At 49.1% G+C, this 25717-nt stretch overlaps 1 protein-coding gene across 8 annotated transcripts in view; it reads right to left on the bottom strand.

Moving 5' to 3' along the window:
* Positions 1-1733: 1733 nt before the first annotated feature.
* The window catches only part of Garnl3 (GTPase activating Rap/RanGAP domain like 3), a 140428-nt gene continuing 116444 nt past the window's right edge, over positions 1734-25717 (bottom strand). For 7 of the 8 annotated variants that reach the window (XM_005004022.4, XM_063227747.1, XM_063227762.1 and 4 more), the window contains 9 exons: positions 24643-24818; positions 22605-22763; positions 17263-17329; positions 11298-11405; positions 9979-10097; positions 7198-7336; positions 6145-6360; positions 3715-3841; positions 1734-2208 (listed from right to left, as the gene is read on the bottom strand). In XM_005004022.4, the coding sequence (XP_005004079.2) occupies positions 2025-2208; positions 3715-3841; positions 6145-6360; positions 7198-7336; positions 9979-10097; positions 11298-11405; positions 17263-17329; positions 22605-22763; positions 24643-24818 (1295 nt within the window). In that variant the 3' untranslated portion in view covers positions 1734-2024. The remainder of the gene's footprint in view (positions 2209-3714; positions 3842-6144; positions 6361-7197; positions 7337-9978; positions 10098-11297; positions 11406-17262; positions 17330-22604; positions 22764-24642; positions 24819-25717) is intronic. The other variant, XM_063227765.1, reaches the window with a different exon arrangement.

The following is a 25717-nucleotide window of genomic DNA, read 5'->3' as shown; positions in this document are numbered from 1 at the left end:
CGGTAGCCCAGCACTGTTTTGTAAGAAAAGCACCATTGGAGTATTGGGATTTAGCGCGATGGCTCAAGCTCTTGCCTGGTAAGTGCAAGGTTGTGAGTTTGATCCTTAATACAACTACAACGACAATGAAAAAGCAAAGCACGCACGATCAGCCTAATGAGTGAGGCCCACCTGGTCCTAAGATCTGTGACTCTTGTCCAATCATAGTAGCTTTAGTGCTGCCCATTTGGAAGACTGCTCTAAGTAGCTCTTAGCTTTTTTTCTATTTTAGTAAGAAACTTTAAAATAAGGCAAGCAAAAATACGTAAGTCAGGTGTGTGGCATATACCTGTAATGCCAGAACTCTGGGTAGAGGCAAGAGGACTGTAAATTTCAGTTCAGTTTGGGCAGTATTACTTAGACTCTCAAAATTAAGACAGGACAAGGGGATGGAGGGAAGCAGGTTGTGGATGTAGCTGAATGCAAAGGCTCTAGGTTCAACCCCCCAGAACTGGAAAAAAAAGGCATAAAATGCATCCACAAAACTGTTGGTGGGATTGAGATGCAGCAGTTGATTTTGTGTCCCCCATATGTGCAAAGGGCATTGCAACATACCAAGAATGAACGCTAAATCTTGCAAAGAATGAGAAGTCCCATTTAGTTCATCGGCAGCCCACTTGGTGCACCTAAGAACACTGTCTTTGCTACATTTGTCTTATGCCAAAGAGGACCTGGGCACCTGCAGCCTGGACTGGTCGTGCCGAGCTGTCTGCCTTGCTGCAGTGTGCAAGGCCCCCGAGTGTGTGCAGAATCTCCCAGGTCCTCTGCCCTGGCAGGGAAGATTTGCAGGTCTTCTGAGCTGCAGTCACAGGGAACAAAGCAGAGATGCAAGAAAAAGGCAAGTGTTGCCTAAGGCCAAAGCTAAATTATCATTTTTTCCTACAAATTAAAATTTTTTCCGAATAATCTCAGTGAAACTGGGTTCTACACTTTTATGGCTCCTTACTGGAGGTTATAAGGATTTTTCCATCTTCTTTGATCACATATCTTCTTGCTTGCTTTCAGGAGGGAGCCAAGGAGGAACTGGGGAAGGCAGGTGCCAGGGGAGAAGAAGGGTTTCTGTGACAGGGCCAGGCAGACCACACTAGAACAGGGATTTGGTTGCATGGGGTAAATGTTCCCAGGTTGTATGATCTCAGAGTAACAGTGGAACCAGACAAAATAATCTTAGGACCTTGTCAAATTCCTCCACCTTATTTTTCAAGAGACACAAGGAGGCCAGATGTGGAGGCACACACCTGTAATCCCAGCACTTGGGACGCTGAGGCAGGAAGATTGCTGACTGTTTGAGGCCAGCTTGGGTTGCATAGGAGACTGTCTCAAAACAAAACTAAAACAACCCAGGGGCTGGGGATTTAGCTCAGCGGCATAAGCACCTGCCTTGCAAGCAGGCGGTTGTGAGTTCGATCCCTGTACCGATAAAAATGAAAAAGACAAAACAAAACAACAAAAAACTAAAACAACTCAAAGAGGAAGTGAGGAGCTTCTGAGATCTCACCTTTTGGCATCCCCAAGTCTACAGACAGGTGCAGCTGGTTCCAATCACAGTAAACTCAAATGGGCTTTTAGTGCAGAAAAAAATTATAACAAAAAGCAATGGCTTTTCTTTATAAAAGCAACATGCTGTGTAACATAAAGCTGTAATGAAAAAATAACTCCTTAGTATATAGAGTGTAAGAAAAAGCTACAGTAAGTAAGAATGAACATTTTTTATTTATTCAAAGTTTCAATCTAAAACCTCAGTGAAATCTAACACCTTTATTACAAGGGGACTGATAGTTCCTGAATGGAAAGAAACAAAGATCAAGGAGGATGGCACCGGACACTGGAGAGAGACCCAAACTGGTCGAGGGTGAGGAAGGTTTGGTCCAATAGATTCTGACAGGCGGGAAGCTGTGTGCTGCTGAGAAAAGACGGTAGAACAGTTCACAGGGTAGAAACCTCCATAGGAAAACTAAAGACGGCAGATGAGACTCATACTCAGTTTACTTCAAGTCAATAACGTCTTCATCCGAAGAAGCTATGAGCTGGAAGAGGCTGCTGCCCGGCGCTGAGACCGGGCTGCCCTCTCTGTCCGCCACAGAGTCCTGCTCGGAGCTCGCAGAGTGGTCATAGCCCTCGGGGTTGGCTTCAGAGGCAGGAGGACTTTCCAAGGAGCCTGGTGGGATCCTGGGAGAGAACAGCCATAGTCAGGGGCCCCACAGGAACACAGGATGGGCTCTGCTGAGTGCTGCTGCCCGCTGCCTCACAGCTGTCTCCTGGCTTCTACCTGTGGTGTGCTCGGCACTGCGTGCGGGGATCCCCTGCACCCCCTTCTTTGGCTGCAACCAATCCTAGCTCATGGGCTTTTGCAAGGATGAAGGCTTGGTGAGGTGGCACAGAGGTGTTCCTCAGGCATGACTTATTTAGGCTTCCGATGTGTGACTGCCTAGAACCTCCCAGGGGCTAAGGGAAGGCTAACCTGAGGCCAACCTCCTGCTGCAGCCCTCCGGCCCAGTTCCCGCCGGCTCCAGCTCCTCAGGCCTCTCCTTAGCTGCTTAGTTCCTGGAGCAAAACTGAGCCGGGATGTTCATGATTTGACGAAGCCTGCAAGGGCCTGCTCTGGCAGCCTGAACGCACACTGTCCCCTGTGCCCAGTGGGCCGCTCGTTCTCTGTTGCTTCTCTGGCCACACCTTGCGAGGGCTGTGGTCAAAGCAGCCGTTTCCCTAGCTCATCATTCACGCTCTACTCAGCACCAAGCCCCTTCCTTCCACAGCCTTCCTTGGTCCCTGTCAAGGCAGACCTTCTGCCTGCCACCCACACTTCTGAAATGGCTGTGTAGCGCTTGTCACTATTTGAAGTGATTTGCTCATCTGTCACAGGTTTACTGTCTGCTCCTCAACTCTAGAAGAGAAAGCCCTAAGGGCAGGGGCCCCCATCACCAGCCCCAGCGCTGGAGTACAGCAGGTGTGAGTCCCACCCATCTCAGCCAGGCTCACGGCTACCGAGAAGCTTGCCCAGCCTGAAGTTTCCCATTGCCTTGCCCAGGTGTGGGGTGAACAGCTGGCTCTGCTCCTCGGCACTCCCTGCTGCCCGGGGTGGGGGTGGGGGAGTGACTGCCTGGCCTCCCGTGGGCCTCGCTCATGGGCCTAAGTGCACCTACGGGCACTGCCCAGGACTCAGTCATCTCCGGGTCCCAGTGCTCAGCTCAGTGCTGCATCCTTCATGAATATGAGCCAGTGAAGCTTGGTCATGTACTCGGGATCCTCCCCAAAGGCACATGCATGGGGACAGCAGAGACCTTCTGGGCAAATCAGTGTGACTTCTGTGGCACTGACATCCATGTAAAAGGCTTGCTTGGCTTTGGGCACTGTCCGGTTCCCTGCCCTTCTACTAAGCAGTCTTGTTCTCACAAATTCGCACCAATGAGGTGAGCTGAAAAAGGCTTGAAACATTTTTAGTGTATTCTTTTGTTCTCACGGTGCTGTAGCCAGAACCCAAAGCCCTGCACATGCTGTGCAGGTGCTCTGCCCCTGAGCCATCCCCAGCCCCCTTCATACACCTCAGGTGAGGCCGCTCCTGTGTCTGGCTGTGGCCTGGCAGCTGGCTCTCCAGGACCTGAGAGCAACTGGGTGCCGAGCCTGTGCTGTGACCCACAGTGCCATGTCCTGGACCGGGGCTTTTATCCTCTTTACCTGTCACTGCTAGTTGATCTCACTGTCCCTGGCTTGGAGCCTCCTTGGGCTTCTTCTAATCGCTTTCTGGCTTTTGATTTGACCTTTGGTGCTCCTTCTGACCTGGGTCCACCTTCTTCTGAGAGACCTGGATTGCGGGGAGAATCACAGGTCACAGATCGTTACCCTGGGGCTGCCATGCCACAGAAAGCCTTTTTTGTTCTTGGTTGAGAAACTGCTATGTTACTGGGCTAGAGTTAGGAAGAAAGCTGACGGAATGTATTTTCTCCTGAGAGGTTGAAGCAGGAGGATCATGAGTCAGAGTCAAGGCTGGGCAATATTGTGAGACCTTAGTCAAAAAAACATTCAAATGGGCTGGGGATTTAGCTCAGCGGCATAAGCGCCTGCCTTGCAAGCAGGCAATCATGAGTTTGATCCCCGGTACTGATAAAAAAAGGAAAAAGACAAAAAAAAAAAAATTCAAATAATTGGTTTCCCTGTTAGCGGAAGTGTTTTCCCTCTTCTGATTATAAATTATAGATGCAATGCAAAATATAACAACACAGAGACTCAGAAATGTCTGCTGCAGGAGATCAAATTCCTACCCTCCTGCAGTTGGTGACGCTCTCTAAGCCACAGACTTGGTTTCTGAAAAGCGCAGCCATCAGCAGTCAGGCTTTCATAGGAGGGGAACAGTTAAAAATAGCGACAGACAGATGTTACCATCACAGCGAAGGCACTGACTCAGAACGAACTGGGTTTGCAAAGTCGAAGCCTCCCCTGCAGCTACCCCAAGCGCCCTGAGTCTTTGGTAAATGACACTGTGGAACAAGATGTGCTGAAGCTAACTGTCCTTGTAGTTTTATGCCATCTAGATATCAGTTAAAGCTTTCAAACCGCATCTTGCTGGCTTAACATGCTCCTGCTGGCCTGAACCACTGTGGTGGTGGTACCTGCATGACTGTCGCAGGCTAGATGAGGTGTCATGTAGGTGCCACAGGTGGTTGAAGCTGGTAGGAACACACTACATTCAAACAGAAGGCACCTGGCAGTGAGACATAAGATCATAGCCCTGGTGTGGGCATGTTTACAAGTCACTTCCATTTTTCCTTGTTTTGCTTTTGTGTTTTGGTTTTTTGAGACAGGTCTCATGACACAGCCCAGGCTGGCCTCAGACTCATGGCAGTCCTCCTGCCTCAGCGGAAAATGCTGGAAATCCAGGTATGTGCCTGTTATGTCTAGATGTTTCCCCTAAAACCTCAAGCAGGCACAAATGGGGCTTTTTCAGAGGTGCCTGGGTCTAGGAGTGTGATGCTAGGATTAAAGGTGTGTGATTTCCTAAATCAGTCTACTGATTGGGTAGCCTAGACAGAACAGAAAAAGGGGCTGAAACAGGCTGCTAAGGTTGCTTGTTGGTTCTCTTGCTCATTTGCTTGCTTGCTACCTTCTGCCCACCATGAATTGTTTCTCCTCTGCGATGCCATCTGCTATGCCACCCTCCCTTGGAGCCAGCCAAGTATGACTCGAAACCTCTATAAACTGTGGGCCAAATAAACCTTTCCTCCTCTAACTTTGGGTATCGGGTATTTTGTCTCAGCAATGAGAAAAGTAACTAAGACAGCATTACCATGTCAGGCCATTTTTTCTTACTAGTTACACAAATCTGAACACAATGCTGTGCATCAGTTCAGCCCTCTGACAGTGATCACGCAGCTTTGTGCTTCTTCGCTGGCCTTCTGTCTGCAGACTGAGAGAGGAAGTCACAGCGAATACCTGGGATCTGCACTGGTCCTACACAGCTGCCCCTATGCCAAGGAACCTCAAGGAGTGCTAAGTGTGTTCCCATTTTTGGATGACCAGAATAAAGTGTTTGAGAGCTACTGGCTATAAACTCTTGGAGATACTTTTCTAGGATATCAGACATACTTTAATTTTTTTTTTTGTCTTTTTTGTTTTTATCAGTACCAGGGATCGAACTCATGACTGCCTGCTTGCAAGGCAGGCGCTTATGCCGCTGAGGTAAATCCCCAGCCCTGACATACTTTAATTTTTAAAAAGTGTATCACAGTAGACATGTTCTTTTATAAACATCCATTTTCCCCTTTTACATGGATGGGGCAGTTTTCTGCACTGACATACATATATCATTGTTGCTGAGACAGTGATGTAATATTCCTGAGGTAGATGTATTATAGCTTATTGACACAAGTCATTTCTTAAAGAGCAAGTTTCTTTTTAAAGTCATTTTTGTCGCTGCTTGTGTTCTGCTATGCAGCTGGGTTGGCATGGAACTCCCTATGTAGCTCTAGTGGACCTTGAACCTGTGGTCCTCCTGCCTTGTGTACCATCATGCCCTGTGAGCTCATGGTTTTTCAAGGTGGTTGATACCCCAAGACAGAGCCAGCTGGTCTATTTACAATCAGTGAAAACTCAAACATGGAAAGCCATTACCTAGCAGTTCCCTGCGGGTCCTGCTTGCTATTTCTTTAATCTCCATGCGAGACAGAGACAAGGAATGAGTGACTGGAATGGCAGCGATGCCCAGGCCGATGGAAGTGGGCGGGGTGATGACCTTGGAGACTAAGGGTGATTTCAGAGGTCGCTCGATGCTTCTGCCGACAAGGTTTCTAAGTGGAATCTTGTACAGATTTTTTGACTGAATTTCACCTGAAATATGATTCAGAAATGAACACGAGAACTTTGAGTTCATGTTATTTACAACCAAATAATTTGTTTTTCCTCAATGTAATTAGCGTGAAGGCAGACTTCATGTCAGACACGGATCTCTCCCATCATAAAATGATGGTGCTTGATGGTTTTGTGTTTGCAAGGGGGTTCGTTTTCATGTGTAAATTAGACACAGTGCACTCACTAATGCTTATGCTTGCACAGGAACACAGGCCAGACAAGAAAAGCAAAAAGCTGCCCTGTGGGAGAGCCTTGTGCTTTATCTTAAGTGAGCAATCAGGATGACCGATGTGGTGGGAAGTTACAAAAAGCGCTGTGTTCATAGCCATGCAGGGACCTACCAGAAGCAGCCTCTGGGGTTCATGGGTGAAGCCGGGCTGGCTGAGAGCCTGTGAGCTGAGTGATGCTCAGGCTTCGTGACTGCTTCTAGCTGTGGAAGCCACTGCTGTTAACATCCCGGAGGAGAAACAGCAGCGGCTGCAAGCTGGAGGCTCTCTAGCCCTTAATTCCCTTCTCCTATGCAAACACTTTTTTTTCCATAATGGGATTGTCTTTTTAAATCACAGGTTTCTTAAGGATGCAGCCACCGCATTCCAACTACAGAGTTTTCTTCTTTTTGCCATGCTGAGTATGGAACTCAGGGCCATGCTCATGCTAGGCAAGTGCTCTACACTGAGCCACCTGCCCAGCCCTGCGAGGTTTATTTTGTTTAAATGGCTATAGGCCATTCTGTAGGCAGCAGTTGCAGGTGGTTATTTGACAAGGGCCTAGAGAAGCCAGCATGGATTAAAATGTCTGTTCACAGTTAGAGCTCACCTTCCCCCAGGGAAGAAGGAAACACAGGTGTCTCTCGGCCCGGGGGAGTCTGAGGAGAGCTGTGGGCGCTGGCCCCCTTGGAGCTGCCTCCGGAGGAGCCCTCACGCACAGCTGCAGCGGCTGTGAAGTAGATGTCCGACTGGAAGGGAAGAAGGGGTGCTGTCAGTGTTCAGCTGCTGCCTCAGGCCCTCCTGCTGTTTTGGCCTCGCCTCCACCGGATGCCCAGCCTCAGCTGCAACTTCCTGACACCCTTGGAGCGCCAGTGCAGTCCTGGATGCCCAGCGGGGTCCAGAGGAAAGCCTGCCACTCTCCTGGGCTTCTTCAGGGACTCAGTTCTCTGCTGTTTCTCCTTATCCATGTGCTGATCAGGGTAGAAAGAGTCAGTGCCCCAGACTCCTGTAAATACAGCACATTTTGCTCATGGGACTCTCGGACACCCCCGGGGAGTGGGGACTGGATATGCCTCCGGGGCTCAGCCAGGTCTGTCCCGACAGTGGGGAGATGAATCTCGCTCATTCCAGATCGGAAAGATACCTGAAGCCCATTTGTCCTGGCTTTAGGATCTGCTGGATGTGACTCATGAGAGCCAACTTTCAGAAACTCTGGAGGCCAGTTTTAAATGCAGCCAGTATTAAAAATTATATAAACTTGGGCCAGGGATGTAGCTTAGCAGCACAGCACCTGCCTGGCAAGCTCAAGTCCTGAGTTTGATTCCCAGTACCAAAAAAATACATAAATAAATAAAAATTATATAAACAAGTATATTAAGAGCAAAAGTGCTCAATATCAAGATGCGATGGCTCCTAGTTACTAGACCACATTTATGCATGCTCTTATGACATCATCAGTACAGCATGGTGCCAGTACTGCTCAGCTCTTTCCAACATCACACCGGAAGCTGGGAATCAGTCATAGCGGGACCATCTACACCACAGAAATCAACAAGGGCTACAAATCAGAGCTTATGACTGTCTAGACTTAAAGCCATGGAGGAAAGCAATGGAGAAACTGTTAACAATGAACATTAAACTTGAAAGTTTGTTGAGCTGGGCATGGTGGCACATGCCTGCAAACCTAGTACTCTGGGAGTCTGAGACAGGAAGATTGCAAGTTTAAGCCTGAGCAACTTAGGTGACTTTTCAAGACTGTGTCTTAAAAATATAAGATAAAAAACTGCTGAGATGTACACAGTTCAGTGGGAAGACTCTGGGTTTAACTCCCAGTAACACACACACATATACACTCACATGCATGCTCGCATGCATGCTCCTGAACCTTAAAGTAGTTTAATGACTATGTTTCTGAGTTTAATTGTGTTTTTTTCCTATTATCCTGTTTTGAAATGAGTTTAATTGTTGATCATATATCAGATTTCTTGATAATAAACTTATTGTAGGAATGAGTGAATTGAGACATAAGGTTAACTGAAAAATCAGAGTTGAACTGCAACTGTCATGGGTTATATTGGTGGCCCCCAGGCCTCATGCGCTTGCATTGTGCATCTGTGACTGGTTCATTGTCTAGCGCTTGGATTGATGGTGTCAGTGCTACACCCACATAGGGGTGGAGCCAGCATACAATGTAATGGCAGGAAGGTGTGTCTTTCTCTCTTGCTGGTTTCTGCCTTGTCATTTGCAGCCTCCATGACTTGCTGCCCTGCTTATGCCACCCTGCCTTGGAGTCAACTGAGTATGGACTGAAACCTCCAAAAAAACCCTGTAAGAAATAAACCTTTCCTTTCCAATTTGGTGCATTAGGTATTTTGTCTCAGCGAGGAATAAAAAGTAACTAAAACAGCAACTATAGTATTTTGCAATTATAAGTATAAGAATCAACTGGCTGGGGATTTCAGGATAAACAGCACTACATATTTTATTATTATTTGCAAATGGAAAGCTTTCCATATCCGTGAGATTTGATTATCAGTCAACTAACATACACTTGTAGTTAACACATACACACACACATTTCCTTGGCCACTGGGGTTAAGCCCTGCAGCACCTCACTCATGGTGTCCCTCAGAGAGACAGCCCAGCCCTGCATCCACAACAGGGTGGTTGGGGGAAGCCCTAGGAGCAGCTGCCTCTAAGTGTGATCAGCACTGAGACCAGGAACATGCTGTAGGGCACCAGCCCATCTGGCAGGACCCGGGAGGCCTCCGTGGCTGCGTGCCAGTGATGAAAGGCACCTGGGCCATCACGTCTGTCCCTGCATCCTGAGGTTTAGCTCAGTGACCATGCTATCAGACACAGATTAAAGGATGAGCTGTATTTCACAGGCACAAACTCCACCTGAGGCTACTGAGTGCCCCGGGAAGAAAGGGCTGTGGCAATCTCCTACTGTTCTAGCCTTGGACTGGCCTTTAAGGCCATAGTGCCATGAATTACCTGCCTAATCTCAGGTGGGTTGGGTACATGGATTTCTCTTCCTGGCTGAGTGCTTCCCTACTGCCAGCAGCACCCAACAGCTCTGGTCAAAAAACCAAGGAGCATTTTGAAGTCTAGGGAGGCCACGTGTGAAAACCCAATCCATCGGGGCTGGGGATTTAGCTCAGCGGCATAAGCACCTGCCTTGCAAGCAGGCAGTCGTGAGATCAATCCCTGGTACCGATAGAAAAAGACAAAAAAAAAAAAAAAAAACCTAATCCATCAATCTGTTCCCAGCGTCTCCATCTTCTGCCACTGTGACACCACAGCATACCATTGGCTAAAGCTAATGAGCAAACAGTTCCTGGCCTCACCGGAAGCCCCTTTGCGAATAGAGGGCCCTGGTCCTACTCACTCTGGAGGCCACGAGCTGCAGCTGCGGCACGACTGCTGTGTGGACCAGGTTCCCGTTCACCACCAGGCGGATCTCCATGGAGTCAGGGGTGAAGGCCAGCAGGTACGGGAAGGCGCAGACTGCAATGGAACGGTCTGTGACTATCTCTTCTCCCTCCTTCCTCCATGTGGGCGGGCACCCCAGGCTGAAGCAGCCTTCGCTCCTAGACAGCCGCCTCACCTGCCAAAGTGCTGCCTCCCTGGCACACCCCTGCCATTTTCCCCAGAACCCCTTACCCCGTCCGCCGGCCCCTCGCCTGCCAGGGCCCTGCAGGACCTTCTCCTGCTGTTCCTCCGCTCTCTCAGCACAAGCCACCCTGCCTGGAAACCTCCCCCCTTCCCTGCCTTCAAGGCCCACCACAGATCCCTAGCACTGGGCCGCTTGTCTGTGCTCCTCTAGCTGCATCCAGGTCTTACTCCTCTCTGTCTTCAGTGTCCCTTGGGTTCAGTGGGTCTGTTCTTTGTCAAAACTCAGTCTTCTGAGAAATGGTCACTATGATGCCTTTGACCTTCTGACCGGCCTCTCAGCTTTGCCCTCTCTCCACGGTGAACCTGTCCACTCTCTTATGACTCAATCTGCCACCGACACACCCTGGCCTCAGTTTCTCCAGTGATCTCCAGTGGTGTGGCTGAAGGCTTGGGAATAATTTTTCACTCTCTTCTGTCCTTCTGACTGTCTCTCATCTGTCCTCCAAGGCTGACCAGCTGCTCCCACATCTCGGAGTGGCCCCTCTGCTGTTCACAGAGCACTGCAGAGCAGGCCTCTTAGCGGATGGTTTAATTGTGAGGAAAACAGGACCAACTGGACCACCTTGACTTGGATCAGTATCCCAAAAGGCAAGGCGCGCTTGTGGGTTTAGAGCCACAAAACAGAGCTGTCCTGGAATTCAGGGGCCAGCAAGTTCAAGTCTCTGTGATTCTAGGAGGCCACGGGAAAGAGCGAGCCTCTCCTCCAAGTCAGTGCTGAGGTTGGGAACTGGCCCTTGAGCTTTAGAAAAAGGAAGGGAGGCCCAGACATGATAACCAAACACTGAGAAATGTATTTTATTGCTCTTAAGTGCTCAGGCCCTGAGAACTAGGAGGAACACTAGACAACAGTCCCAAAGGTGGAGCAAAAGGAGGAAGTAGAGGATAAGTGCAGTACCGAAGAAGAAAAGGCAGCTTACGGGCGGGCGTGCACGGCAGGGTTTGGGGCAGCTGGCTCTGCGCCCGCTCTCACACGGGAAGAAGCAGTTTAGGTATGTCTAGGAAGGGGAAGGGCCCTCTGCTGGTTTTTCTTACCAATCGCGTAAGGAGCCTGGTTCCAACAGAACTGGAAATCCGATGCGGAGGGTTGAACCAAAAAAGAGCCACCATTAAGCGGGCAAACCTTTTTATAGATGCAAGTGTCTGCAACACAAACAACAGCATCTGGTTTTGTCAGCGTCAGCATCTAGATGACTGTAGCTAGGCCACACTGCCGTATAGGGGGTGCGGCCCTGTGAATCTGCATGGCCCTAGCGCAGTGTTTTGAGGCTTATCCAAGGGTCGGGAGATCATTCCTTTTTATGGTGAGTCATAACCCATTATATGGGAACCCCAGAACTCTGGGAAGCTGAGGCAGGAGGACCACAAGTTTGAGCTTAGGGTAACGCTGCTAGACTCTGTCTCAAAATAAAAAAAAAATAAATAAATAAAAATAAAAATATTGGCTTAGTTCAAAGGCCCTGAATTCAATAGCCAGCACTGAAAAAAAAAAAAAAAATCCATCACAGGAACAGATGACCATTTGTGGCTCTGTTCACCAGCTCATAGGTTGCTGCTACTGTTTTTCAGGAGTAAAGGTACTACAAACATCCTGTGGAAGTCTGTTTACACATGTTTCACTCTATATAGCCCAGACTGGCCTCGAAGCATTCTTCCTGCCTCGGCCTCCTGGATGCTAGGGCTACAGAGGTGCACATCACACCTGGCTTTACTTTTTGTTCATACATACTTTGCAGTGGAACTGCTGTTACACGTAAGTCATGAAGTTTTGTTTTATTCTGAATGCTGCTATTAAATACTTGTTTTGTATTGATAGCTAGCATATTTGTGGGACTTACTATTTTTTCCTGTGCTTTGTTATTATGAAAACTTTGAGAAACAAAAAGAAGAAAATTAAAATCATCCGTGACCCTGCCTCCCAAGGAGAATATTAACGACATATTGGTATTTCCTCTGTTAAGTTTTTTTTTTTTTTTTTTTTTTTTGTCTTTTTCATTTTTATCGGTACCAGGGATCGAACTCACGACCGCCTGCTAGCAAGGCAGGTACTTATGCCGCTGAGCTAAATCCCCAGCCCCGGTTAAGTATTTTTTTATTAAAAATGAATTTAAAAAAGAGAGAAACATCTTAAGAAACACAATTGAACTTTAAGAGTCATTTGCACTTTTGCTTTTATTTCTGGATTATATATTATTTAACTTCTCTGTTTTCCTCTAGAGCTGTTTAAATTGCTGTATGGCAGTATTTGAATTAACAAAATATCTTTTCTGGTATTCTCATTTCCTTTGAGTTTCCAAAGCTTTCCTCTTTCTAAAAGATGCCTGAACAGACAATCAAGTATTCATCCGCTGATCAGTTTGCTGATCATTTCTTTTTTTTTTTTTGGCCTTTTCATTTTTATCGGTATCAGGGATCGAACTCACAACTGCCTGATTGCAAGGCAGGCGTTTATGCCGCTGAGCTAAATCCCCAGCCCCTGCTGATCATTTCTTAAAATAATTCCCTGAGCTGCTGGGCTCTGTCAATTTAAATCCCATCCTGCCCAGCTCATCTAGACACCACTCTGCCTGTCTCCAGGCACCAGATCACTGCTCTGGGCAATCTGCTTATTAAACTTCTAAGTGAGGCACAGTAAGTTTTTGTTATGCTGCTAAAATAATTAACTAATAAGCTGTAGTGGCTCTGGGAAGCCTAACTCTGCTTAAAGGTCATACTGCAGAAAACAGCCAGAAAGCACCTAGCACTAGCTACGATCTTCTACTGTAAGGATCAAAGTAAGGATGTTGGGGGTAGAGGAGAAAAACAACAGCAGCATCACATACAACCGCATGCACACACACACCCTATGATGATACACACAGGTACATGCCATCCTTAGTACTATGTGAAGCTATGCAAAACAGGTGGGAAGGAAATGCATGCAATGGTAACTTGGCTCCATGAGTGGAATTATGGGTAAATGTTTTGTTTAGTATCAAGCTATAACTGATGACACGCAAAATATTGTGCTGTCTGAAGTGCACACTTTGGTAACTGGTGAGCTGTGTATGCACCCAGAAAACCACCACCACTATGCAGATCACTGACAAACACTGCTGCCGGCTGAGCTTCCTTGTGCTCTTTCCCTAGACAAGCATTGGTCTGCTGTCACTATAGTTAGACTCCACTGTCTAGATTTCTCTGTTTTCTCTCGGTCTCATTTTGGGCACAGCCATGTTGATATTATGTGTACCAGCAGTTCACACCGTTTCCTGTACAGGTGTTTGATGGATGAATTAGTTAGGTAACCTGGGCAACCAGATATTCCAACATTTGGCAGCCCCAAATGCTAAGCCCGTATTATTTCAGAGTTTTTGTGGTTAGGAATTCATAGTGGCTTTGTAGCTGGTGCAAGGTCTTTCATGTGTCAAGGTGTCAGTGGGGCCACAGTCATCTGAAGGCAAGACCGGGCCACGTCCAGTTTTGCTTCCAAAACGGCAGGCTCACAAGGGACTTGGCAGAGGGGGTAGAGGACCTCAGCATTGGGCTGCCCAAGTCTCCTCAGGACGTGGCAGCAGCTTCCCTAAGTGAGGGACACAGACAGTGATGGTGTCACAGTGCCTTCTGGACCCAGAAGTCTCGCACTTCCTTTTTATTTATTTATTTATTTTTAATTTTTTTTTTTTTGTCTTTTTCTTTTTCATCGGTACTGGGAGTCTCGCACTTCTATGTCTACCATGTTCTGCTCAACAGATGTGAATCACCAAGTCCAATTGCCACGCAAGGAAGGGGCATGGGGTCCACCTTTCAAGTCGAGGATGGAACCTGCAAGCCACCGTGCGGGGTATCAGGGTCAGTTCCCATTTTAGGCCAGGGCACACTGCTGAGCCACATGTGTACACATCTTTGTGGAGACACGGGCTTTCATTTCTTTTGCATGTGTCACTTGCAGTGGAATGGCATGGCCATGAAGTAAGTTTAACCTTTTGATGAACTGCCAAAGTGTTTTCCAAAGTTTTTGTACGGGCTGGTGAGAGGCTTGTTCCCCACCACCCTCCCCAACACTGGCTACAGCCAACTGCCTTCGTGTTAGCACTGGGCGGCTGCGTGATGTTATTGATCCTGGCCTGTAGAGCAGCTGAACATCTGTGTATCTGCTTATTGGCTGCTGTGATCTGAATGTGCCCCCTCCTTCACCAAAAAACCCAAAGCACATTGGAAATTTAATCCAGTGCAGCAGTGTGGGGGCTGGGACCTCACGGGCGGTGGGGTAAGTAGTGAACACACTACCATCAGCTGTAAAAGGGTTTCAGGCTTGGAGCTCAATCTCTCTCTTTTTTTTTTTTTTTTACAGTACCGGGGATCGAACTCATGACCTTGCGCTTGCCAGGCAGGTGCCTATGCCACTGAGCTAAGTCCCCAGCCTAGCTCAATCTCTTGCTGCCAAGGCAGGTGGAGATTAAGTTTGCAGTGTGCGTTACGTTTTTTTGGTTTTTTGGTACCTGGGATTGGACTCATGACCTTGTGCTTGCAAGGCACAGGCTTGTGCCACTGAGCTAAATTCCTGGCCCTGTGCATTGCCTTTTGGCACTGCTACTTCCAAAGACTCACCAGGTCCCTCTTATCAGTTTCCTGATGACCATAACACTGCTGGGCCCAAAGGCTGGCTCACACCTGTCCGGCGGCCCAGCTGGGAGCAGGGCACAGTGGACAGCGCCCCCTCCTAACCCATCTCTCAGGACGGGCCTCGCCTGCTGTCACTGTCTCTCCAGCCCCCAGTCTACTCTGCCAGCTCTGACTGTCTGCCCACTTCCCACGGGCGACGACCGCCTGCCTCTCGAGGCCTCAAATGTCCTTCACATGCACGTGGCTCCCGCAGGACCCTCTGCAGCCGGCCTGCTCTGCGGGCGCCTCGCAGTCTGCAGACTCGCTCTTCTGGGAGCTTCCCCAGCTCCAGAAGTGATGCGCTCACCCTGGGTGCCCAAGCTGCAGTCTTCCTTTCCTTTCCTCTCAGATCCCACATCTGACACAGCATCGACTTATGTGGGTTCTCTATCTCTTTTTTGTGCTAGAGATCAAACTCAAGGCCTTGAATGTGCTAAACAGACTCTCTGCTGCCCTCCCAGCTCCCGTGTTGTTTAATTTAGCACAATCTAATGATAAAGAAGCAGAAAAGTTAGACAAAAATACACTGCTGCTGTGGGAGGCTGTGCTCGCTCTGAGAAACTGAAGCCAGAGGAAGCTGTAGAACTGGTGAATGAATATTTATTTTTGTTTTTCATGGTACAGGGAGTGCTAAGCCACATCCCAGGCCCTTTCTTTCTCTTTCTTTTCTTCTTTTTCCCTCCATTCCCTTTCTCCTCTGCCATTCACTCATTCATTCACTCAAAACTGATTCCCCTTAAATTGCCCAGCTGGGCTCCAACTTACACAACACTCAGTTTCCCAAGCAGCTGGGACTACAGGTGTGAGCCACCTCGCCTGGCTAGGGGGAGGTGCTGGGTATCGGTTCTGAGCATTTCTCAGCCCCTCCTCTGTTGTCACTCTGGCAGAGCCACAGTCCCTCTCAGAGGTTTCCTGCTGTGGTTTGAATGCACCCCCAGGTTCCTGTGCTGGAAATATGATTCCCAGGACAGTGCGCTGGGAGGTTATTATCCTGGGGTTCCACCTCACAAGTGGATTCATGCTGCAATTAAAAGGGTTTTTGCAGCCAGGCATGGTGGCATACACCGGCAGTCCCAGCACTCTGGGAGGCTGAAGCAGGAGATCTGCAAGAGGCCTGCCTGAGCAACTTAGTGAGACTCTGTCTCAAAAGAGAGACAGAGATCGACAGAGAGAGCAAGAGAATGAGAGAGAGAGGGAGACAGAGAGAGAGAGGAAGAAGAAGGGGGAGGAGGAGGAATAGGAAGAAGGATGAGAGGAGAGGGGCAGTGGGAAGAGGGTAAGGGAAGAGGAGGAGGCTTTCTTGAGAAGGCTTTTGTATTTTTTGCAGTACTGGGGACTACACCCAAGGCTGCTTTACATTCTCAGTCCTTTTTATTATTCTTTATTTTGACACAGGGTATCACTGAGTTGCTGAGGCTGGGTCAAACTTGGGATCCTCTCCTCAGCCTTCCAAGTAGCTGAGTTTACAGGCATGCACCACCACACTAGGCTAAAAGGGGCCTTTACTGCACAAGTGTCTGTGACCAAGACAGGAACATGGGACAAAACAAGCACACAGTGTGTCTTGTGTGTGGGACTGAGTTACAGAGGGGACTTGGGTAACTGCAGGGAGAAGCCAGGATCCTCCAAAATCTGAAACTTCTGAGTTGAGAAGTGGAAACTTCCACATCTGACCTCATGTGATGGGTCCCAGTCACAGTACAGGTGTACTAAGAGTACTGTGGAAAACTACTTTTGATTAGATCAGTGATGGTGAACCTTTTAAAGGTTTCAATGTTATGAACAGTCTGTCATGGGTTGACCACCAATGGACTAGAGGTATAAGGTGTTTGGGGCATAAATGATGTTATGTATTATAATTTTTTTTTTTTTGAGACAGGGTCTTGCTATGTAGTCCAGGCTGGCCTCAAACCTGAAGCAATTCTCCTGCCTCAGCCTCCAGAGTGCCACCATGCCATGCCTGTGCCATCACGCCTGGCCACCGTATGTGTGCATCTTAAAAGATATGAAATCTGAGATTAGAAGCAGTTTGCATCCTATGAATGTGGGGCAGCCTGCAGTAAGAAAGGTTACAATTTGGGGTGCTGACGAAAAGAGGGTCCTGCTGCTTAGCAGCTGCATAACCCTGAGAAGGCTGCTCAGCTCTGCGGCTGGGTGGCCTCATCTCTGCACTGCTGCACTAGCAGGGGCCACTGCGGGCCAGTCACAGTGAGGGAATGGTACAGCACATGGCTCACAGTGGGGACCCAACCAGACCCAGCGTCAGCACTGGAGTGCAATTATGAACCCAGCGATCACCCCGGTGTGGGAGGAAGGCCTCCCCACTAGCCAGCAGAGGGGCGCAGCCCTGACTTACAGTTGTAGCATAGCAGCAGGCCGGCCTCTCCGTCTTCATACACATCAATAGCTGCAACGAAATTAACCTGCAATGATACGGGCAGTGGTAGTGGTGGGGGAAAGATGTCCTCAAGCTCGAGCTCTGGCAGCGGCCCTTGACCCGCTGAAGCCTGGGTGTCGCAGGGTCTTTCTTGCCTCACCAGCACCCACATTGTGCTGGGGTCCGCTGTCAGGTGCACTTGTGGGAAGGTGCTCCTGCCTCTCTCCCTGGGGACTTTCTTGACCTCTTCTCCTGCCCTTGGGAAAGTCTGGGTCCTGCTCCACGCTCGCTCTATCCAGTGCCTCAGGTTGATGGGGTATGCTCGGGGTCCCAGAAGCTTTCATGGTGTCATTCACTCCCACCCCGGGCCTGGGGAGCGGGTGGTGCTTCTCCTGACTTAGGGATGATGAAAGTGGGACCCAGAGAGGGGGTGTCACTCCAGGCCCCCAGTGCTAAGTGCCACAGCCCTGATCAGACCCGGGGCTCAGCTCTGTCTTACCCTCCTCAGCCCCCCGGGGAGGCTGCTCCTGCCACACAGGCTTTCTGGGCCATGAGGCCGGTCCTGTCTCCCAGTCAAAGGAGGCCATAAGAGGCAAAGGAAAGGCTTAGTTCTATGGTTTGGGGCGATCTCATCTCTCTGGCCTCCTTGGAGGAGAGGTAACCCTTTGTGCTTCTTCTTCTTCTTTTTTTTTTTTTTTTGGTATTAGGGATGGAACTCACAACTGTGTGCTTGCAAGGTAGGCACTTACGCTGCTGAGCTAAATCCCCAGCCTTATACTTTGTGCTTCTTGAATTTTAAAACTCCAGTCCTGGTTTCTTTCTAACTGTCACAGTCTCCTCCCTGCCAGGACACTGTCTTCTCAGAGTGGCAAACTGTAGGCCTCTGGTCAGGGCTCATCCTGTCTGAGTCCCACAGCCCCTGTTCCACATCTCCCTCCTGCCCTCTCCCACTTCAGATCATCCTTCCATTGCTTGGTTTTTGTCTCATTTAGAAAAGCACTCATTTTTATCTAGATGTGGCTGGGTGTGATCCCAGCATCCTTCGAGGCTGAGGCAGGAGGATCACAAGTTCAAGCCCAGGCTGGGCAACTTAGTGACTTAGGGAGACCCTGTCTCAAAAAACAAAAACAAACAAACACAAAAATAAAAACAAAGACAAAAGGCTGAAGCTATAGCTCAGTGTGAGGCTCCAGGGTATTCAATCACTAGTACTGCAATAAAACAAAACACCACAAAAGCTACTTTTAGAGCCTCAAATTTTACTCTGTGCCCAAATTCCCTAAATCTACCTCAGGGACATATTCTCAGAGCTCGGGCCCATAGTTCTGAGGTTTTTGTCCCTGTAACCACTTCTGCACCAGGGCTCAGAAAGCAAGAAGTGGCCTTGGGTCTGGGAAGGAGTCCATATGGGCCAGAGACCCAAGTTCCAGCCCTGCCTGTGCCACTGGCCACCCCTGCGGTGGGTAGCAAATGGCTGAGCCTCCGGCTCCTGTCTCCACCTGTGAGGCAGGATCCTGTTTTGCTGGACTGGATGGGCAATTCGGTAAGACAAGCAAGGATTTCAGTGTAGGGCCTGCCATACAGCAAACATCTGTGGGGCACCTCTCCCACACAGCCCCCTCTAAAGCCTCCCCTTTTAAGCCCCTCTTTCATTAGCAGGACTGTTATGTAAAGGGTCAGGGGCTCCCTCAAGATCCACAATGTCCTCTGCACAGGGCTCTCAGATGCCTGTGATTATGATGACCAGAGGAAGGTTGACTCTGCAGCCCTCTCTCTGGGTGGGAAAGCTGTGTGTGTTTGGGGTGAGTAGGCACAGCGGGTGGTGACCTCAGGAGTGGAGGAAGTGCACAGGGACAGCAGGCCAGGAGGGGATCCAGGACTGTCAGATTCAGGCCCTGGGCCTCAGGGACTGGAGACCACAGCTTGGACACAACTGTATCTTCTTGGGCACTCCAGGCCACTTTGCTTAGCCCGTTCTAACACTTGTCACAGTGAAAAGCCTTGATGCCAGCCACTGACGTGTCTCTTCCCTGGGGGTGGGTCCGGAGGTGGCAGCTTCCATAGCTCTGTTTCCTGAGCAAGTGAGGATATCACACTCTACCTAGGAGCTTGAAAAACCTCCACATGTGGGGCTGGGGCTGTAGCTCAGTGGTAGAGCGCTTGCCTAGCATGTGCAGGCCCTCGGTTCTAGTCCCAGAACTGCAGAAATGAAAACTAAAACCAAAACTCCCCAAGCAAATAAACCAAAACCAAAAACCAACCAAACAAAACAACAAAACCTACATATCTGGTTCTTGCTTCTAGAGATCCTAATGTAGTTCTAGAGTAGACAGTGATGTTGGATTTGTAGTTTTTATTTGGTTAAAAATAAGTATATCATTTTTGGGGCACTAAAAGTGATAAAAATAGCACATAGCAGGTGTCAAAAACCCAGACACAGACTGAAAGAAGTGAAGTCTGAGCCTGCCTGGCCCAGCCCCACCTAGAGTACCTATAACTGGGGTATGTACCATGGTCACCCCCAGCTGAGGTGGAGCCCTCGATCCAGTAAGAGGGCTGTCGCTCCTTCCACAGGAGAGCCTGGTATGGGAAGGAGGCCAGGCTGGATGTGAGGCTGCAGAAGGCTGCAGGAGGCTGTGGCGCGGTGCCCTTGACACTGACCTCCAGGCTAGGCTGTAGCTTTCTTAGACCTTTGCTCTCTCAAGCTGGGGATGCCTTAGAAACAGGGGTGGGCTGAAGCCTGAAATGGGAATCAAGTTGGGGAGACGAAAATGCGGGCCCAGTCCAGTGGGCACCAGGGTGGTCCTGAGGGGTGGTGGGCCGACAGCAGTACTGATTCCTCAATGATAGGGCCAGGGCAGACCCCCCCACCCCCGCCCCGCCAGCTGTCTGCGTGGGCCGAGCGCTCTTGGAAAAGCCCAGGCCCGCTCTTGCGGGGCCTGCTCTGACCCCAGTCAGTGACCACACTGCTCATCTCCTCTGCCTTTCTTCAGGGCGCAGCTCCTAGTATGCAGCCAGGTCCTTCAAAGCCACACAACTGTGTCTGCCTGTGTGTGCACCCGGCTGGCCAGCGTCCCACAGGGGATTGGTCACCACAGCGCAGTGTGCACACTAGACCGTTCCCAGCTAGCACCTAGGAAAGGGCTGTATTTAAAAAAGGTTTTTTTCTCTTAGGGAAAAATTTTTTTTGAAGCAGGGTCTTTCTTTGTAGCTAAGGCTGGCCTTGAATTCACAGTAATCTTCCTGTGTTGGCCTCCAAGAGCTGATTACTGGTGTGTGCCACCACACCAGCCTGTACCTCCATTTTTATAGAAGCACAATGAAGAAAAGATAGAAGACTTTAGAGTTGTTTCCTATATTAAAAAAAAATGAAAACTTTTCAATCCAATTCCTCATAAATCATAAAAGAAAAAATCCAGAAGCATTCTAATTGTCAAGATATGTAATCAACTGCCGCATGAAATAAGTATAATAAACTTTTTCTCTACAATTACCCTGATGAATGGTCACTAGATGGCATAATTTTTAGTCACTTGAGATTTGTTCTAAACCAGAACATGTCAGAAAGTTTCTCTGAAATGTGGCAAGGACTTTTCCACTAGGAAAACAGAACAAAACAAAACAAAACAAAACAAAAATCCCACAAGATTTTTCTGAGTGTCAGAAGTGTTGGGAAGCTGGTCAGGCAGAGGACCTGTGGGATACAGGCCTGGTGGGCGATGCTCTGTCGGCCTCTTCTGGCTGCTCGGGCTAAGGCACAGGCACAAATGGCGGAAGTGGGCCCTTTCTCCTCAGTGGGAAGGGGAGGCGACAGGTCGCTGGGAGAAGCCCAGGGAGCTGACCTGCAGCCTGTGGCCTTTAGGGCTGAGGGAACAGTCTTTGAAGCCTTTAGTTAGAAAGAGGGTCAGGCTGGACCCATTCTCCTGCTTCTACATTAGCATCACCATGGGAAGGGGCATAAAAAATCTTGGTCCCCAAGTAAGTTCTTTTACATAAGGTGGCGTGGGGTCAGAAGACAGCTTTTTTCAGCTCTGCAGGTGATGAGAACCAGAGTTGAGAAGCCAGACTAGCATGCTAATGGCTCCCAGGTGTGGCTGAATCTCACATCACCTGGGCTCCTGTGCCCATGCCTCTAGGGCAGGCCAGTGACATCTCTAGGGAGCAGACATAGCAGTAATGGGTGTTGAACCCAGGGCTTCTCACTGAGCTATACTCCCAAACCCTTTTCTGTTTTGTTTCATTTATTTTAAAATTTTGAGACAAGATCTCACTAAGTTTCTAAATTTCCCAGGCTGGGCTTGAACATGGGATCTTCCTGTCTCAGCCTCCCAAAGTGCTGGGATTACAGGGGTGTCCCACCACACCTGGTTCACTGTGGCTTTTAAAGCTCCTCAGATGATTCGAAGTACAGACAGTGTGGGTACCAACACTGATGAGAGAGATGGCAGCCTCCCCTGGATGGATAACAAGAAGGCCTCCCCACTGGGTTTCGATTTTTATATTTCTGATTTTCCTGTTTTGTTAAAGTCTTGCTCTAATTAGATACGAAGTCTTCTTAAAATAGCAACTAGCAATTTTAACGAACATTTAGACAGAATGAGTGTGTGCCAACTGGAAGGATGTCTGTGGTCTTGACTCAGCTGAGAGGCCTCAGGGTACCTGTGGGTTTGGAGGTTCACAAGGAACTGTGTACTCCCTGGGGGAGGTCCTTGCCCTGCCTCCTGGCTGGAACAGGAAGTTCTGAGTGGTGCCCAGGTCCGGGAAGTGTCTCTGGGGACACTGGTCCCAGGCCTCTGGGTGGCCAGGGCTCATCACTGCCCACCAGGGAGAACATTCAGACCCCTCACTGTCATCTTGGAGCTTCCGTGCAGCTTTAGGGCCCTTAGGTTGTATCCCAAAACAAAGGGGACCCTCCTTCACGCAGCTTAGGCTGTAGGTGTAGTCCCTTGAGCTGATGTGCTCTCTCTCCGAACGGGGATCTACCTCTCCCAGAACTGGTCTTCCTCTCCCAGAGGGCAGCTACGGGAAGGAGTGGGGAGCTCCACAGCCTTCACTACAACCTCAGGGCTGAGTCTGTGGGGTCACAGAGCCAGCTTCTCGTCCAAAGGCCCATCCCAGGTGCTCTGTTCTAGTCTGCTTCTGGACTCTTGCTTTTATTTGGAAGCATGGAGAGGCAAGGTGAGATCTGAAGAGCTGAGTGGGGTGACAGAACAGTGGTACTGCATCAGATGGAATCATTTAGACGGCACAAGTGGCGACTTCACAGGGTTCAATGTAAAGCACACACTACATTGTACAGGCACAGTACCACTGGAACTTACCCTGCTGGCCTCCACATGGTGCAGCCTGAAGGCCTCTCCCGTGCTCTCGTTCACCACATCAAACTGGTGTCGGTAAGCCACGCAGATGAGGTTGTCACTCTCTTCCACTGGCCCGTCCACCAGGGCCATCACCACGGGGGAGTCGGAAAGGCAGATCTCCTGTGGGGGCAAGGACGACGCTGGTGAGGGTTAGGATGCAGGAGCCACTGTCAGGGCACTGCCACTGCCCGCCCACTGTCCAGAAGCAGCCATGGTCCTGAGGCCCTGGGAACCAGGGCTGTAGGGGGCCGGGGCTGCCCACACTCCTTTCTGTAATCCTGTATGCACATCTTTGTTCCTGGAAAGGGTGGAGGCCAGGAAACAACTTTACGAGTCTGATTCACCTGTAACCTGGGCTGTAAGTCTCCTGTTTGTCCCGTGACTTAGGAATAATTGCTAATGACCTCACTGAGCACTGAACGTGTGCCAGGCCTGTCTGCACCCTAGGTTGGTGAAGTTGGTCTGGCTACTGTTACACACGAGGGAACTGAAGCTCAGAGTCAAGTGAGTTGTTCACAGTTTCAGTTTTACACTAGCAGAGATGAGATTTTTTTTGTGGTACCGGGACAGAAACCAGGCCTTGTGCTTGCTGTGCAGTCATTCTAGGATGGAGCTGCATTTTTTTTTTTTTTCCTGAGACAGAGTCTCATGAAGTTGCCCACCCTGGACTTGAACCGATGATCTGCCTTCTGGGTAGCAGCAGAGATGAGTGTGTGCTACCACGGCGAGTTTAGAGCCAAGATTTGAACTTGGGAAATCTGATTTTGGAGCTGACATTATATAAATGTTCTATGAATAGTCATTAAAATTGCTAAGCACTGTCTTAAGAAGCCTGACAGCTAATTAGAGCAAGAGTTTTAACTTGTTTTAACTCAGCTGTTGTCCTGTTTTGTCTCCGTAAGCCAAACAGCAGCAGGAACTGGTATGTGTAATTCAGGTGGCCTTAGCTCTATGCAGAAATAACTCCTACAGCCATCCACAGAACATTTTAGTGACCCAATGTTTGACATAATCTGCATCTTAATGTACTGTTGTTTTTGAGAAGACAAGAGCTGGGACCATCTGATCCAGAAGGCACCCACCTTGGGGAGGTCTCTCTTTCCCAGGGCTGTACCCCAGCCTTGGCATGCCCTGCCAGCAGAGGAGAGCAGGCCTCTCTGCCCACAGCTTCTTCCCACCTGTATAACTACCAGATCCAGCACCAGCTCCAGCTGCGATCATGTGCTGGCCTCCTGATTTTCACTCCTGGCCCCTCTGCTCTCCTCTACCCAGTGGCCAGAACCATCTTCTTAAAACATAGTACTCTGTAACCCCATCTACTCTGGAGGCTGAGGCAGGAGGGTCACAAGTTTAAGGTCAACCTAGGCAACTTAACATCACCTTACCTCAAAAAAAAAAAAAAAAAAAGTCTGGGGATGTAGCTGGGCACCTGCCTGCCTTGTCCCCTGAGTGCCAGCCACTTGTGCCTCTGGGCTGTGCCTTCAATAGGCCTCAGGGCCCTTGGCAGCTGCCCCTCTTTTCAGGGACCCTTTCCTGCTTTCCTGAGGTATTTTCATCTCTCACTTCATCCTTCATCTGGTTCTCTGTCCTAAGGCAGCCTCTTCAGGGAGGGCTTCCTGGCACATCTTTTACAAAACAGTTCCCCTAGTCACTTGCCCTGTTGCTCTCTGCCCCTGTCTACTTTATTTTTATTCCCAGGACCTATTTCCATCAGCCATCGTATATCCATTTGCTCATTTCTGCTATGGTTCACTAGATGGCAGTTCCGACAGGGACAGAGCTTCTGTGGGTCCACACTTGTCCTCAGTGCCGGAACAGCCCCCTTAGGTGTTCCCTGCGGTGAGTGAGCTTTTGCCTTTGTCTCCTGGGGTAAACTGGGGTACTGGAGGTGAGGGCTCCCTAGTTGCCGATGGAACAGTGGGACAGCTCCAGGGCTAGAACGAAAGCGTTGCTCAGGACACCCGGGCCTGGAGAGAATCGAGGGAAAGAGAAAACCTACCCTGATGTACTGGAATTCTTCAACAGGCGACTCAGACAGGGAAGATAACAAAGAGACGCCGGCCACCCCACTCGGCTTGTTGTGCTTCCTTGTGATCAGAAGCAGTTTATTTCGAATCGCAACCACGATCCTCAGCTCTCTGCTATGGTGGGTGTTAATAGCGTACAGGTGGCAGCCTGGAGAGAGAATGGAGGTTGTTCAACACCTGACAGGGGCTCTGGAAGCTTCCATGCCTTCACAGTTTGGAAATTTGTCTTAAGAAATCTAGGCATTAAGCACAACTCAGGGAGTGTCTCCTGAGATCCACGCCATGTTGGAACTTAGGACTCTGGGAAACCAAGCCAGCACCTCCCCTCCCTGGTAAGCGGAGGCAGGGTGGCAGACTGCAGCCCTTCCAGGGGGAGAACCAGCAGTGTCTCCTGAGATCCACGCCATGTCGGAACTGAGGACGCTGTGAAAACAAATGACCATCCTGCCTCCCTGCTTAGCAATAGTGAACCTCCTGCTACATGGCCTAGAGTCAAATATCCCACTTCCCCTATCCTCCTTCTCTTCCTCCTCCCCGCTCATTAGCAAGTGGGAACCAGAAATCTGAGCATCTCCTGGGTGATTGACCATAGCAAATAAGGGAGACTTCCTTCTACCATTTCTTTGAAGGCAAATATTTTTATTACTGTTTTGCTCTTTTCTGATTAATGGTACTGCTCTATTTAATATTCTGTTTTGATAAGTTCTATAGTGTTCTATATTTCATCTCATTTTGATATATGGGATTGAAAGAACAACTATTATAAAGATAACAAAATATACTGTGATACCTATTACTGTTATCCTGGTAACCTGCTGTGAAGTTCTGTACCAATTTCACTGTACGATCTTAGTTGGATTTATTCTGACTTGTTCTGTTGTATACTTTCAAAATAAGAATTTAAAAAAAAAAAAAGCACAACTCAGGGGCACTTCTGACACTAGGGAAAATGAAGACTTGCCCAGCAATTAGGTGAAGAAGGTCACATTCCCTATGTGCTAGAGTTTGTGGCCTTGGCTTTGGCCTACTACAGGATAGGGGTTAGAG

This window comes from Cavia porcellus, unplaced genomic scaffold, assembly GCF_034190915.1.
Source record: "Cavia porcellus strain 051 isolate PalLab524CR breed Dunkin Hartley unplaced genomic scaffold, mCavPor4.1 scaffold_1, whole genome shotgun sequence".
Lineage (NCBI taxonomy): Eukaryota > Metazoa > Chordata > Mammalia > Rodentia > Caviidae > Cavia > Cavia porcellus.
Note: the sequence above shows the minus strand (reverse complement) of the source record. Positions and strands in the feature narration are given on the sequence as shown.